The sequence below is a fragment of the Aythya marila genome, assembly GCF_965140915.1.
Source record: "Aythya marila genome assembly, chromosome: 19".
NCBI lineage: Eukaryota > Metazoa > Chordata > Aves > Anseriformes > Anatidae > Aythya > Aythya marila.
The window spans coordinates 11823454-11838572 of NC_139060.1; the positions used below are offsets into that span (position 1 = coordinate 11823454).

The 15119-nt window shown below is 34.4% G+C and overlaps 1 protein-coding gene across 11 annotated transcripts in view; it reads left to right on the forward strand.

Moving 5' to 3' along the window:
• The window catches only part of RALGPS1 (Ral GEF with PH domain and SH3 binding motif 1), a 118409-nt gene that overhangs the window by 18031 nt on the left and 85259 nt on the right, over positions 1 to 15119 (forward strand). For 10 of the 11 annotated variants that reach the window (XR_014318810.1, XR_014318811.1, XM_082775552.1 and 7 more), the window contains 8 exons: positions 3102 to 3195; positions 7177 to 7303; positions 9042 to 9149; positions 9909 to 9959; positions 10480 to 10563; positions 11002 to 11091; positions 12215 to 12307; positions 14939 to 15065. Coding sequence is in view for 9 of the 11 variants with exons in the window: in XM_082775552.1 (XP_082631678.1) it covers positions 7247 to 7303; positions 9042 to 9149; positions 9909 to 9959; positions 10480 to 10563; positions 11002 to 11091; positions 12215 to 12307; positions 14939 to 15065 (610 nt within the window). In the remaining 2 variants the exon portion in view is untranslated. The remainder of the gene's footprint in view (positions 1 to 3101; positions 3196 to 7176; positions 7304 to 9041; positions 9150 to 9908; positions 9960 to 10479; positions 10564 to 11001; positions 11092 to 12214; positions 12308 to 14938; positions 15066 to 15119) is intronic. The other variant, XM_082775554.1, reaches the window with a different exon arrangement.

Genomic DNA, 15119 nt, shown 5'->3' on the forward strand with positions numbered 1-15119 from the left:
TAATTTAGACAGTTTAGGAGCATTTATGAAGTGCATTTTAATGAGGAGATTGTACGTACAGATCTTGAATGAAAAATGTATCTTGTAGTTATTTCAAAAACCTGTAAGACCATATTTTTATTCACTTTGCAGAGTGTCTGCTCTACCTTTTTGGTGTAGTGGTCGCCACAGATTCCTTTTATTTATTTATTTATTTTTGTGTTCAGGTTGCTATGATGGTGAGTTCTTTTGGAAAGCCAGGATTTGGACTGTTGCAGGACAACTAAATTACTGGGTTAACATACAGTTAATCCATAGAACCTTAATGTTTATATGTTTTTGGTTAAAATCCTCTTTCAATCTGTTGAACACTGACAGGACTGATGACCCTAAGTATGGGATGCACTTTGTTAAAACTGCTCAATTTTTGTTTTACTTGTGCTGATAGTATAACAGCGAATGGTGTAAATCACTGCAAATAAACTTTGGAGTACTGTTTCCCTTCAAAAGATGTATCTTCATTGGATCTTGTCACAGCCCAGCACAGGATCTTATATGCTGAATTAAAAACATAATTTCCATTAGCTTTTCATTATTCACTATTAACTGTAGTAAGAAGTTTATCAGAAAAGAATGTGCTTGAAACTACTAACTTGTTTGTGACATTTTATCTATAGGTGGTACTGTTGCATAAATAATAATGAAATATATTTGAACTTCCTGATAAAATGGATACTAAAAACATGTAGACAAGACAGTTGTCACTTAGGATGATTTTATTCATAAGATTAAGAAGTGTTAACGTTCATATATTGCCTATTTACTTTTCTTCCTTAAACTGTTAGTAGGCAATTATTTGTATCCAAGAATTTGAATATTTTATAACTTTTTGTGTTGTACAAAATCATAGAATGGATCTAGATGGCTCGGGTTGGAAGGGACCTCAAAGATCATCTAGTTCCAACCGCCCTGCCATAGGCAAGGATGCCACCCACTGGATCAGGTTTCTCAGGGCCTCATCTAACCTGGTCTTAAACACCTCCAGGGATATGGGGCATCCACATCCTCTGTGGGCAACCTGTTCCAGTGCTTCTCCAACCTCTGAGTAAAGAATTTATTCCTAGTATCTAATCTAAATCTCCCCTTTTTTTAGTTTAAAGCCATTACTTGTTCTGTCACTATACTCCCTGACAAAGTCCCTCCACAGCTTTCCTATAGGCCCCCTTTAGGTACTGGAAGGACGCTGTGAGGTCTCCCTGGAGCCTTCTCTTCTCCAGTCTTAACAACTCCAACCCTCTCAGCCTGTCTTTGCAGGAGAGGTGCTCCAGCCCCTTGATCATCTTCTTGGTCCTCCTCTGGACCTGATGTAATACATCCATGTCCTTCTTGTGCAGCTGGTACCAGAGCTACAAAAATGGCCAAAAGCATTGTGTTGAATCATTTCAAAAGAACAAAAGCTTTTGCATATAAAGCATTGTGGCTATTAGACCACTCAGCTCTCCCAAGTCTTATGCACATGTTTATGCATGCATTTTATGCCATGAAAGGGCTTCAGAATGGCACATAAAAGATTTCTGTTTTCTGAAGGAAATGGGTCATTTCTGCCTTTACAATAGGAAATGCAGTCTTTTTCCTTTCCACTTTGCAGACGTCATATGTGAGGGAATGAGAAGTGATATTTGAAAGTTGATATTTGGCTGGACAGGGCACTCAGGAAAGTAAAGATAGGACATACTGTTTCAAAGTATATTTCAAAAAAAGGAAAAAAAAATGCTACAAAAATACCTAGGTCTGGAGCATAAGCAGAACATAGTTCTAGATTAACTTAATGCTAATTCCCTTTTTATTTATCAATAGCACAAAAAGGTGGGGCTTTTTTTTTTTGCCTATTTCAAGCCTCTGGTCTGAAACTAGATGTGACATAAATGGTGATGTATGGTTCACATCAGTGGTTGAAAGCAAGCAGAGGGGTGCAAGTGTAACCACGTTACTGTTTCATCCTGTTTTCGTAATGCAGTCCCACTTTCATCTTCCAATATGTTAACTGTAGCATATTCTCATTTGTACTCTACGCCCACAGCATCTGAATATGACTTTTGTTCATTGTTCATCACGGAAAGCAGTGTTCTAACGTTGAACATCTGGAGGAATAGTTTTGCGATGAAGAAAGAGGAAAATGAGTGCAGAGATCATAAATCAGAAGTGAACATAGAGCTCTGTGTAGTATGTTGTAAAGGTGTCCATAGGTTATGGCAACTGCCAGTAAAGTGGAATAGTATATTGAAAGGATCTTGCTTTTTACATCCAGCAAGATCAGTAGTTTTCTTCATTCCCTTATCGTGGTCAATGACAGCTAACCTTTCTGATGTTTGGCATAGGTGTTTGAATGTTTTTCTTTTTTTTTAAATAAACCAAAACTGTTAACTCTTGTTGGTTCCAGCCAAGTTTATCAGTGCTCAAATGGGGCCCTACTGCTTTTTGTCTTCACTGAACAGCTGAGTGGTTAATTGGAACTTAAGAAAAAAGTCATCTTTTGGTAAAATACCAATGCATATTGTCTTAAAAGCATGCTACAGCTGTCAGTTCATGATTCAGTGATATTGGGAAAACCACAATGACTTAATGAAGTTATTAAGTAGGTAGGGTTTGAAATTGGTGAAGACATTTATAGTTTGGAGCTCAGAATGGCCGTACCAAGTCTTATCAGAAGTTTGTCTAAACCAGTATTTTTTCTCGAACAAGAAAATCAGTAAGATTAATGGTCATCGATGGTTTCAATGGTTGCTTACATAGTTATTCTCATACTTCTTGAGAACAGTGTGGTTAGTTACTTCCCCTGAATAGTCTGCTGGCATTTAGAATTTATAGCACGGTGACCTTATTGGCCAAAAGTGCTATCTGTGCTTAAGATTCCATAAGGACTGTCTCGTGTAATAAGGATGAACTTGTGGTCTTTGTAAGTAGAATACATGCATATCACTAAAAACAATGTAAAATTAGCCTTTCTGCTTTCAGAGAGCATCGCTCCTGTACCATACATGACAAAATTTGGCATATTCTGTTAAAGTAATGGTTATAGGGATTATTGTGTTTTGTTTTGATTATTTTTTTTTTCAATTTAGTTGATCTTGCCCTGTCTCCACTTCTGCTTCAAAGAGAAGAAATCCATGTGTAAATGGGTTTAAGTTGGCAGCAAAGAGCGGACACCCTCTGTTGGTATGTACATTTGCATCCTGACTTGTCCATTTTGCTACTATCTCTGAATGAGATCTACTGTAGTATACATGTGAACCTTCCCTACAAACACAAAAGGGCTTTTTCATTTCGTTTTAGAACTGTTGATATAATAAATCATTTTAATGATTAACTAGTCAAGAATATTTTTAAGAAGCAAAGGCTATGGAGTGAAATTATGTTATTTTAGGGACTTTCATTGCCAACCTGTTGGACCTTTTATAATTTTCAGAATTTTGAGTGTTTCTTTTTAATCTCACTGGAGTGAAATATTGCAAGTGTGGGAGAGTATCTTTTGTATTAGTTGTTCTTACTATCTGTTTGCATGTAGTCTGACAGTCCTTTGTTACAGGAGACTTAGTAGTAGCTCCACTGTTAATTTGCAGAGTAATACCATTTGTGGTAGCGGGTGTGGAAATGCTTCGTATCACCAGATGATTTCATAAGAATAAAATCCCCACCTTTTACTATATTTGCAAAGACAATTGTTCTCTATGACTTTCCTCCAGCAAAAGACAAAGGCTGTGGGAGTTGTTTTTCATACAAGATGCGAATCTTGGAGAAACCTGCACACACACACACAAAAGTAGCGTAATTTTAAAGCTTATGTTATATTTGAAATATTTGTGGAAAAATCAATTTTGTTCCTTTTTAAAATGTAAGTATCTAACCCAGTAGGCTTTCTGTGTGCTGAATTTTGAAAGCAAAAGTATGCTAGTGCTTTTGGTTTCAGATGTTACAGCGCTTCTGTCTCTTGTTTAGTAAATGTAAAAACTTGCAGTAAAACAGAGCTTGGACAGGATACAAGATCACATATGGGATTTTTCTTTTCCCCTTTCAGAGCATTTTTGAGCCCCCGCACACTGGAAAGCCTAGTCAGGAAGGCGGAGAAGGAGGAGACAAAAGTATTTTTGTGGCCATGATATAAATACTACATTTTAAAGAAATTACATCATAAAAATTGCTTGCCACCTCAGTATCTCTAAGGGCTATTAACAGAAGCAACTCCAGACGTAGAAATGCTTTGCAGTCTGCTAGTGCTCAAGATACAAGTTTATTTTATCAGGACACAAGATAAAGGAATTTTTTTTCTTGATTAGTTTAACTGAAGAGATTCTGGTGTTATCTGAAACACAGTTATTGATTGATTTCACACGTGTCCATGCAATGGTGTGAGAAATTGCTGCTGTTTGTTCTGTAAGGCCTTTCAGGGTGATAAGTGCAGCAAAGACCTTGCTTTTCTCAATGAAGTAAAATAAGGGGTTACTTTTATTCTCGTCTGCGCTTTTTTTTTTTTCCCCAGCATTTTCCTGTTTGTGTGATTGAAGTATATTAGGAAAGGATAAGGATATGAAGGGAGATGTGGTGATAGCCCTAGTTGTATATTTGAGTACCTGCAGACTGTAATTTGTATGCATTTTGCTAAAAGGGTACATATACAGGAGCCTGTGGCAGTGGTTACCATGGGGTATGCTGTGTGGAATGACTGTTTTCTCATTGTGAAGTGAATCAGTGTTTGAGCTGACTTGGTAATTCTGTGAGCAGTTCCTTTTTTTTTTTGTGCATACTTAAACATACATGAATAATACTGCTCATAGTATGTGTGTGCATGCTGTGTATGAAACATTCGCAGCAGCTGTCTGCTAGCAGTATGTTTGAAGTATGTGTAAACTTTATGCAACACTACCAGTTCTTCATGTAGTTAAACAGGACTACAGAGTTATCTGTATTTTAATCTGTCCCTAATATTTTAATCAGTCCCTAACAGCTGATTTAGATGTTATAGTAAAATAGTCCATTTTGCTTTCACCTTGCGGTATCATACTGATTTAAATTGGGGGAAAAGTTCTTTCTTTTGATGGGACAGGTGCTGGAATTCAGCAGTCTCTTCTGCACAGTCCTGTGAGTGTTAGCTTTTTATATATATATATATATATATATATATATACACACACACACACATCTTAACAAGTTTTCACTTAAGGTTCCATTAGGTGCTCAGATCTGAATGATGCAAGGCATCCATCACCTACATAACAAAACGAGGGGCAGATCCTCTGCTGAGACCTCCTCTATATAATGAGGAATGGATCATGTTGAACACTAACTTCGGGAAGGCTTCTAAACATCTACTGCTGTCCCTTTATTCAGTTAATCATCCATTTCATTGTAGTCCCAAGAATCTGTTAATGTATACCTATAAAATTGTTTACAAGGTAAAAGTAGTTTTAGATTTGAGAATGTATAAACTCTCATTCATGATGCAATGTACATAAACTTCAAATGTATCATTATGATATATCTGACAAAATTTTCAGGATAAGAGTGCAATGTGGTATTGAATTTTTTACTGAATGTCTTTGGCAAGTACTGTGCCATTGTGCTGTCACTAGGACAATAATGTAAGGGTAGCTTTAGCTTATTAAGCTAGTAATAAGTAATAAGCTAGTGCAAAATGCACTAAACATAGTGTCTATATTTTGACTGTGATTAAGAGTAGAATTTAAATTTGGTGCTGACTTTTACTTCATGTCATATAAATATAAAGAATGCACGTCTTGAAACAGCATCTTCTGTTTCAGGAGGAACCAGTGAATTAATTGCAAAGTTTTATTGTGATAAGAGGCCCACTGTGAGGGACGGGCCTGATTTATCCATTGGTGACAGTTCTCTGAGTGACATAAGAAAGCTGCCTAAGGGAATTTCTGAATTAGCCAACATTATGGTCACATTCTATGTGTTGTTTTTTTTTGCTACATAGATCTGGAAATAAAGTTGCTTGTGATTCCTTTCGCTTCCCCTTACATAAAATTTTGAACAAAGGGAATGTTGTGCATGGAAGTATCCGTTTTTGTTATCAGATAAGAGATTTTTATTTAAAAGTGTTCGTGTGTAATTCTTTTGAGTACACTTTTAATCTGAATTCAAAGTCTGTAGTCACATCAGTTGCTATCATTTTAGTTGTGCCTGTTTATATATATACCAGTTGTGTTTTTTCTGATGGAGATGCAACTTAATTAAATTAATGAACTCATACATCCACCTCTGTCTACATGGCAAGTATCCTTTAAAGCACAGTAGTTAAAATATATCAAAAAAATGAAGTTGGATTTCCTGGTATCAGGGAGATGATTCTTTGCTGAATACTCAGGACTATCATGTCTTGTAATTATTTGTGCTTTATTTGAAGATTGGTTGGTTCTTTTATTTAATAATGTTACTATTATGACCAAAAGGCTGTTAATTCAGAACTGAATATGGTTTTGTTTTAAATGTTCATTAAACACTTTGTATTTCTGCAGCAACTTAGCTGGAACAGATTGTTTATTTCAAGTAGATAGAGGTAGCTTCTTTGTGATACTGCGTACTTGTTTTTTCCATCCAGTCTTTGGTTTCTGAAGGAAGCTTAAGGCGATATATATGAAGTCATAAGCTAATTGGGAAATGTACCTGTCTGCTTAAGACAGTTTGAAAAAGTCTCATTTCAGACAATGTTGTTGCTGGATTAGCCAAGATATTTGAGATTCATCCTTCCAACTACAGACGATGATGTTGGTGTGTTCTGTTCTTTGGGACTTGACTAAGATGCTTTCAGGCACACCTGTCTGTAAATATTAGTGGAGGTCTGAGCAGCTGCAAATATAATTTCTGTATTACTCTCATACAGTACACTGTATCACCAATTATGAGAATATTTCATACATTTATAAAAAAAAAAAGTGATGAGCAGAGAATTGTGAGGAAGCATCATTTCTTCAGTCAGTTAATAGCTTCAGTTTCTCATCTAAAGGTATATTGTGGTATCCTGCAGTTTCTGGATGAATACTTACAGTCCTTTACGTTTGCTACCTGAAACAGAAAAGACAATCTATTTATATTATAAATTAAGTTTATTAATAAAATTAAGTTTATATTGTTTCTAAGGAATCTTTTCATTTAGAAATAAGTGTGTTTGCTTTACAGGAATTCTGCTTTTATCATGTTGTCTTACCGGTGCTGGCTGAGCTGAAACTTCTGGCTTCCTGGGGAGAGCATGTATAAAAGGAATGACTTCATGGCCAATGTGATGGTCACCTCTGCAACTCCAGAGGTAAAATTCACTGGTGGTTTTTTTTTGTTTTGTTTTGGTGTTTGTTTGTTTTTGTTTTTTTTTTGCCTTCAGTCAAAATTGGAAGTGTTGTTTTGTTTCAGGTTTCAGAGAAACCATTTCCTCTGTCAGTCATTTCAGTCATGTTTCTTACGAACAGCATAGTAACAGTGACAACAAAGTAATTTGAGTGTCCCCCCTAAAAAAAAAAAAAAAAAAGTGTTCCATGTGATGTGCTGTGTACAGCTAACAGCCTGTGTTTGTAGGTCCAGGAGAGCCAACTGAAAACTGCTTGGTAATTAGCTACCCTACCGAATTTTTCTTTTTTACCCTGTAAAGCACATGTTTTAAATGTATGAAACTTGTTCTGAAACATTTCCTGTTTCTACACTTTTTAAGCTAGACACTAATACTACATATGTGTTAAAGGTTTGGGTGCACCGTAGATTTATAAAGGATCATATTCATACACCTTTATATATTTTCTCTTTTCCTTTTTCAGATTTATCAAACTTGTGAAGCCCCTTTTTTAGTTTTTCATTACCAGTTCATGTTTTTGTTTTACCATCTTGAGTAAACAAAGTGAAGATAAACAGTCATCAACAAATTGTCACCTCATTGTTTGTTATCTTTTCAAGGCTGCTGAATATATAATAATCCTTGCTTACCTAGATGTACTTCTCTGCTGATTTACATATTATTAACACTTCTACCTCTAATCAGCTACTCTGCCTCCTGTCTTGTAAATAATTATTTATCATTGCAAGGATAGTCTCTGTTGTAAGGTTGCATGGTTTCTTTAAAGGCTTTGGAATCAGGAACCATGGAAGTTCTTTTGGAAGTTCAACATGATTGTATTAACCATTTTCTTTGCCATTTCCATTTCTCTCAGTATCACCGCATCTGTTGATACCGAGGTAGTGCTGCTCATTCTAAATGTTATCTTGACAGTTTACTAATACAGCATACATAACTGTGTTTCTACTAATTTCCCTTTATACACTACTTAGATTTACCCAGTACCAATGTCGGGCTTCCTAATCAGTAGTTCTCCAGATACTTTGGAGGAGAAAGGGAAGAAAACAAATGAAAAACAGCATCACATTTACCAGTTTCTAGTTCTTTGTTACCAAGTCAGTTTTAAGTGAGATTTACATGCCACAATTAGTCGTTCATCTTTGTTTGACAGCTGTGTTCTTCTAACAAACAAATAACTTAAGTGAGGTAAGGACTTAAGATTTTACATGCACGTATGTGTTTAATATGTAGTTTTAAGAAATAGGGAAAAAAAAAAAGATAGTATTACTATTATTAAATGAGATTGTTTCTGAAGAAAGGAATTGCTATTTTTTCGTCCTTATTGTTATGGAGAACAGTAATAAGGAACATGATTTGAATCTGCCTAATCTTTACCTGGCGGATTTAATTTAAACACTTCATTTGAGTATGAATCTTCAAAATCCCAATAAGATTCCTTTCATGAGACAACTCTTTTATCTAGTCTGTAATTTAAAAAATAGCTTTCTAAAATGTGGAATTTCAGAGCTAAAATTGTACGTCACCATAGTTCTTGTAGAACAAAGTTTTCTGAAATGCGTTAGAAATATTCACAAACTGTGCAAAACTAAGCTTAATAACGTAGAAGTATGCAGCTTTTTTGAAGGTTCACAGTTTTTCTTATTTCTTAATCAGATATGAGTTTCATCAATCTGCAGATGTGTACTTTTTTTTGTTGTTGTAGGGTAGTAGCAGCTCAGATTCCCTGGAAGGGCGAAGTTCAGATTATGCCAATAAAAGCTATGACGCAGTTGTATTTGATGTATTGAAAGTAACTCCTGAGGAGTTTGCTGTAAGTAGAAATATTAATTTTGCATTTATGCTTGTATTCTATTCATGACTTGTGGAATATAAAAAAATAATAATAATCTGATTATATAAACTATAACAAAATAAACATCTCAGGACTTAATCATTTAGTGCTGAGCTGACATAGCATATTTGGTTTTCCGCTTAAAGCCATTTGATTTTTTTTTTCCCCAGTATTTTAGAAAACAATGTATTAGGTAATAATACATAATATTAGGTATGTGCAATTCTATTGATTTTTTTTTTCATTGAAATCACAGGATAACAGCTGTTGAACCTAGTTCAGTGTTTCATTAACATTCTGGTTTTCAAAGTGATGTTTCATTTGTTTCAAATGAGATCCTACCTATAATATTGTATTCACAAAAAAGGTCTGCAGATGTGGCTATGTTATTCTTTTAATTTTGTCACTTTGGAAAAAATTCTGATGAGTCTGTTCTTTAACAATAAAGCAGAATACACAGATAAGAGCTGCTGTTAGGTAGAAATAATGACGTTGCCACTCAGGATGGTGACATTTTTGCGTGTGGTATGTCCCTATGTGGAAGATCCCTTCCAATCCCTAACATTCTGTGATATCAGCTTGGACAGGGGTGGCCTGATTCTGGACTGATTGGTTATGTTCTGTGGAGGAAATACTACAGTTTGGTTTGAAGTTACTGAAGTGTCACATCAAGCAGATGTAAATACATGATTGTTAGCTCTTTATATTACATTATTTAAAATTTGCTCTTTATTGCAGAGCCAGATTACATTAATGGATATGCCAGTATTTAAAGCTATACAGCCTGAGGTAGGTTTTTTTTTTTTGTTTTTTTTTTTAAACTGTTTGCATCTTTGGAATTTCAGTACCTGTGGTTATGTAACCATGTAATTAAGGGTGTTTCATTCTAAAATGCTCAACTTCTTGCAGTTCACTAATACTCTTCTAGGCTTGTTCCTTGTTAGCACTGTGAGTCTATAACTGAGCCTGATTTACTTGGATTTGCCAGATGCTTTAAAAGGAGATGACTGTGCTTTTCTGCAAGTCTTTGTCCTGCTTTGTGCAAGAGTTTATTCTGGATAAATATATAACGTGTGAAAAGTGACTGCTCTCTTTTCTGCTCCCATCAGTTCACATTAGATTTCAGTGCTTGACTTACGCCTCTAGTTATAACCTGTATTTTAGGCTGCATCAGCCATTCATTTTCATTGAACTGGTGCCTTGGATTGGTTTTAGTAAAATGTGATAGACGCTTTTATCAATTCTTTTATATTTTTATTGTTTTTTAAACGTTACTGACTTTGGATGCAATTTTTGATGTTTTTCCTAGGAGTTAGCCAGCTGTGGGTGGAATAAGAAAGAAAAACATATCCTCGCTCCAAATATTGTTGCCTTCACTAGGAGGTTTAACCAGGTAAATGATTTGATGAATGTGTTGAACAGGTACTGTTGTTTTTAAGTGAAATAGAACTACTACTATGAATGTATTTATAAATTAGAATTAAGATTTTTAAATGACAGTTCTTCTCAGTTTGCAAAATGTCTGCATTTTTTTCTGTTGTACCACTACACTGTAAGTTCCTAACAATTTTTGCTGGCGTCATTGTAGAAAATTAGCAATTCTTTTCCTTCTTTTTCTGCGTTCCATCTGTTTCTACAGTTATTTTAGTGTCAGCTCACTTCTGTACTTACTACTTATGTCAGTGCTAATGCTTTGGGGTAATATTCAAATGAAAACTTAGGGGATCAGACCTCTTTTATTTTCCTACTGTTTTTTCCATTGAACATCATGAAACTACTTAATCATGGTTTTTTTGGTAAATAAATTCAGTTGCATCTCTTTACTTTATAGGTCAGTTTTTGGGTTGTACGAGAAATATTAACAACACAGACCTTAAAAATAAGGGCAGAAATACTGAGCCATTTTGTGAAAATTGCTAAAGTAAGTGCATATTTATTGTACTGTCATTTAAAATGTTATTTCCTTTTATTTGCTTCTACGCTACTCCTATGAACCATCTTTGGATTACATAGGGTAACATTCTGGGTATTTTTAGCACATCTGCTATGTTGAACGACATGAATAAGACAAAGCTATGGTATCAATTGTTTATTTTGTTTAAAACAAACAAACAAACAAAAAAACATACCCAGTTCATTGTGAATTATCTTGCATTTTTGCATAACAAAGTTAAAAACGGTTTCTTGTTGCTGGCCAACTACATGTAGCCAATGCTGAACATGGTTGTAAACTGTTCTGTTTTCTCTCCCCCCATTCAAATGTATGTTTTTATGAAAAGAAATCTTGCTTCCAAAACAGCTATTGTGTGACCTCATTACTATTTGTAAAATAGAGTTGTTCAGAGTTATAAATCATAGAATCATAGAAAAACATATAATCATAGAAAAAAATTCACAGTTTGAGAACTATTTTTGTCATTCTTAACATTTAAAAATAAATATATTTATTTTAAGAAGTATTTTTCTGTTTTGTGACCTATGCTTATTCTGTTGTGTATGAATACTGTGAGACTTTCTGATATTAGTAAGAAGATGGCGGATAGATCAAAGACCTGAGTACTAATCTTGTATATGTAAAATAGCTTGTGAGTGGTGGTGGTGGGATATGTAGATTAGAATAATATTTTCCATTTAATTAATACAAAACCAATTTTTCTTGTATTATGAGTATTTTCAGTGAGTTTACATAGCATTTTTGTGCTTATGTAGAAGAGAATGTACCTAAACAAGTTCCTGGCACAAATTCATAGTCCAAGTACTAGGAGATTGGTCAACTTGGAGACACTGGGTTATTCTTAGAGGAGTTTTCATATCCTTTGCAAAATGAAAAGCACTGCCCTCTTATTTTTCTTTCTTCTCCCTCGGTAGAATCACGAATCTTCCTCAGATGCTCCTGAGCAATGAATCCATCCATCATTCAAGGACGAATTTTACATCCAGCCTCTTTCTAAAATTTACAAACTGCATGGGCAGTGGTTTTCATTTTACTATATTCTGGACCTATAGGAAAATTTAACTAAGCCAACTTTTTTTTTTTTTTCTAGAAGCTTCTAGACCTCAATAACCTTCATTCTCTTATGTCTGTGGTGTCAGCACTGCAAAGTGCACCTATCTTCAGACTGACCAAAACCTGGGCTGTAAGTTATCCCTTGACCATTGTCTCTTCTTTCTTGTTTGAATTCTGAGGCTTTCTTAATTTTCAGTATTGACGAATTATGTGCCCTGGGAGATGATTCTTTACATTCTTGCTGTTGAGGCACTGTCACAGCAGCAGTAGTAATTTGGTATGTGGCTTTTGAAAGCAGAGATTAAATGACTGCATATCTTTTACACAATCTGTTTTCCTGAAGAAGTTTCCTGTTTTCCTGTCTGTTTGAGAAGCTACTAATTATACACTTGAGAGGACTTCAGTTGATAAATAATCTCAGCAGGCCCTTGCATGAGAGTGTGTCTCAGTATCCCATTATCCAAATCATTGTGTCATTAATATATTAGGTAATAGGAGAGGGAAAAAAAGATATTACTAGTTTAGAAACATTAATTCTGTGATTATTGTACAGTGTGTTTCAATTTTTCATTTATATTGGAAATGCAAAGCATTATTAATTTCATCTTCAGAAATTCAATCCCTTGATGGCAGAACTTATCACTTAAATTTACCACATTTTTACTGTTTCTAGAAAGTAGAAAACACAATTACAATGTAGTCGTACTGTATGTAATACTTAAATATACAGAGGCTTAGGTAATTCTCAGTTTCAAATTTCACTCAACATGGACCACATGAACTGTTTGGAACTTATTCATAAAGATGGCTATACTTAACTTTCACCCAAGTTCATTATAATGCCTTAAAATGCCAAACTTTTTATGGTTTGAATGCTCAGAATTAGGATCTAGTCTAATAAAAATTATGTGCGTGCTGTTCTGAGCAGCTTGATGAAGTTGGAACTTAAACAGGAAAAATCACTCATCAAATCAAGCGTGTGAATAATTAATTTCAGGACTAAGACCTAAATAAATTTTAAGAAGTTATGTAACAAAATGTAGTGTATTGCACTTACTACAATGATAGTTGAGAGCAACTACTAATGTATTTAAGGAACTTAATTTGACATTAAAAAAGCAATACTAAAATACGACGTGCAGAGTTTAATTTAGGATTCTAAACATTACTCTGTAACTTTAAATGTGTAGAACATTTCCATACAAAATGAGAAACGTTTTTCTAAATATTATTACTGATCCTTTAAAAAGCTACTGCCTTTTAAGTGATTTTTGCTGCAGCTCTCAAAATGTTTATTTCACTACCATAAAAATGTTGTTTTCCAAGATTTAGAAACAAAATAACCTTTGCTCAATTCTTTTCTAAAGTTTTGGTGATATAGAACCCACAGGAATTATTTTTATTTCAGCTACAAAAGGTAAAATTATAAAATGACACAGTTCATCAGCTTGAAAATTATATTTGCTTTTTATTAAACTGTTCATTAAATTGTTTTAAATGCAAACTCACGTGATACCCACTTGGACCAATATCATCCATTTGGAGGCAGCCCCTGTCCCAAATGTACTGGTGACTTTATAGTCACCAGTAGTTATGAAGTACTTTATAGTCACCAGTAGTTATGAAGTACAATACAATGCAGAGTTAGAACCTCAAAAGAAATTCCAGTGCTGTTTAGAAAGAAAACAGAAACTTAAGTCTTTTCACTCTTTTTTTTTTTTTTTTTTTTTTTGTACTTTTAATGTTGGTTTGTTGACAGCTGTTACTTAACTATCTGTGGTATGTGCTGTTCCAATGTTGCAGAAGGCCTCAAGGCTTCTGTCAGCAATGCTGGTTTACTGATGACTCTTGTTAACTCCATCCTGTTCAGAATGAGACAGGCTGAAGCCATTAACTCATACATATCCATTGCAGTATTTTTGGTGAGAATGGGCAAAGTCAAAATTCTGTAGAAATAGAACAGCTAGATTTGTGAGCCTTGCACTATGACAGTTGCTATTCTAGAGAGGAAGAGATCCAATAGAACAGCTGCCTCTTGTCAAAAAGTACAACCACAAGAAGCCAGCGTACAGTGCAATAATTCTCCATTCACTGTAACATGGTTGGCTTTTAAAATCATCTTAAAAACATTACTGATGTATCTAAAAACAGCTGAAACTGCGAATGTGTTTTTTATGCATGTACCTACCTAAACGTTTTATGTTTGTTCTCATCTTTTGTTTCTCTGGTATATTTTGCGTTATGTTTTTTCTGATTTGCTATAGTAACTCCAGTAATATAAAACAGAAGCGTAAATATCATAGCAGTTTACTTTTCTTAGACTTTTTGAAAAAAAGCTGTGTGATTTTAATAAGACACTGTTGAAATGGCACTATTTGTTGTTATTTGTACTCAAATTCAATAAGATTTTTAGCAATTCTGGTAAACTGTGAAGACACTAGTGACTTCAGAGGAAAAAATGTATGTTATAAATTTAGTATTGCAGAGGTTATTCAAAACTGTGATGTAGTGATATGTGGATCCTTGATGGTAATCAAAAATAATAACCATATTTGTTCATAATTCAAGGTTTAAGATTTTTTTTTAATTAACAGGTAGCACTTTTTCAAACATTATGCTGCTTTGGGTGGTAATGAATTGAATTTTAATTTGACTATGCTTTCCTTTACTGTGAGTGATTTGAATAAATTAGTATTTGTTGTTGTCTTTATATGGATTCTTCATTTGAAATTTGTATGATATTCTTTTTTTTTCTGCGTAGCTTTTGAATCGCAAAGACAAGGCCACCTTTGAGAAGTTAGACTATTTACTGTCTAAAGAAGATAATTATAAAAGAACACGAGAGTACATCAGAAGCCTAAAAATGGTTCCTACTATTCCATACTTAGGTGAGTGGAAACATTTAGATTATTTATGTGTTGCTCTTTTTGACTGATAACCGC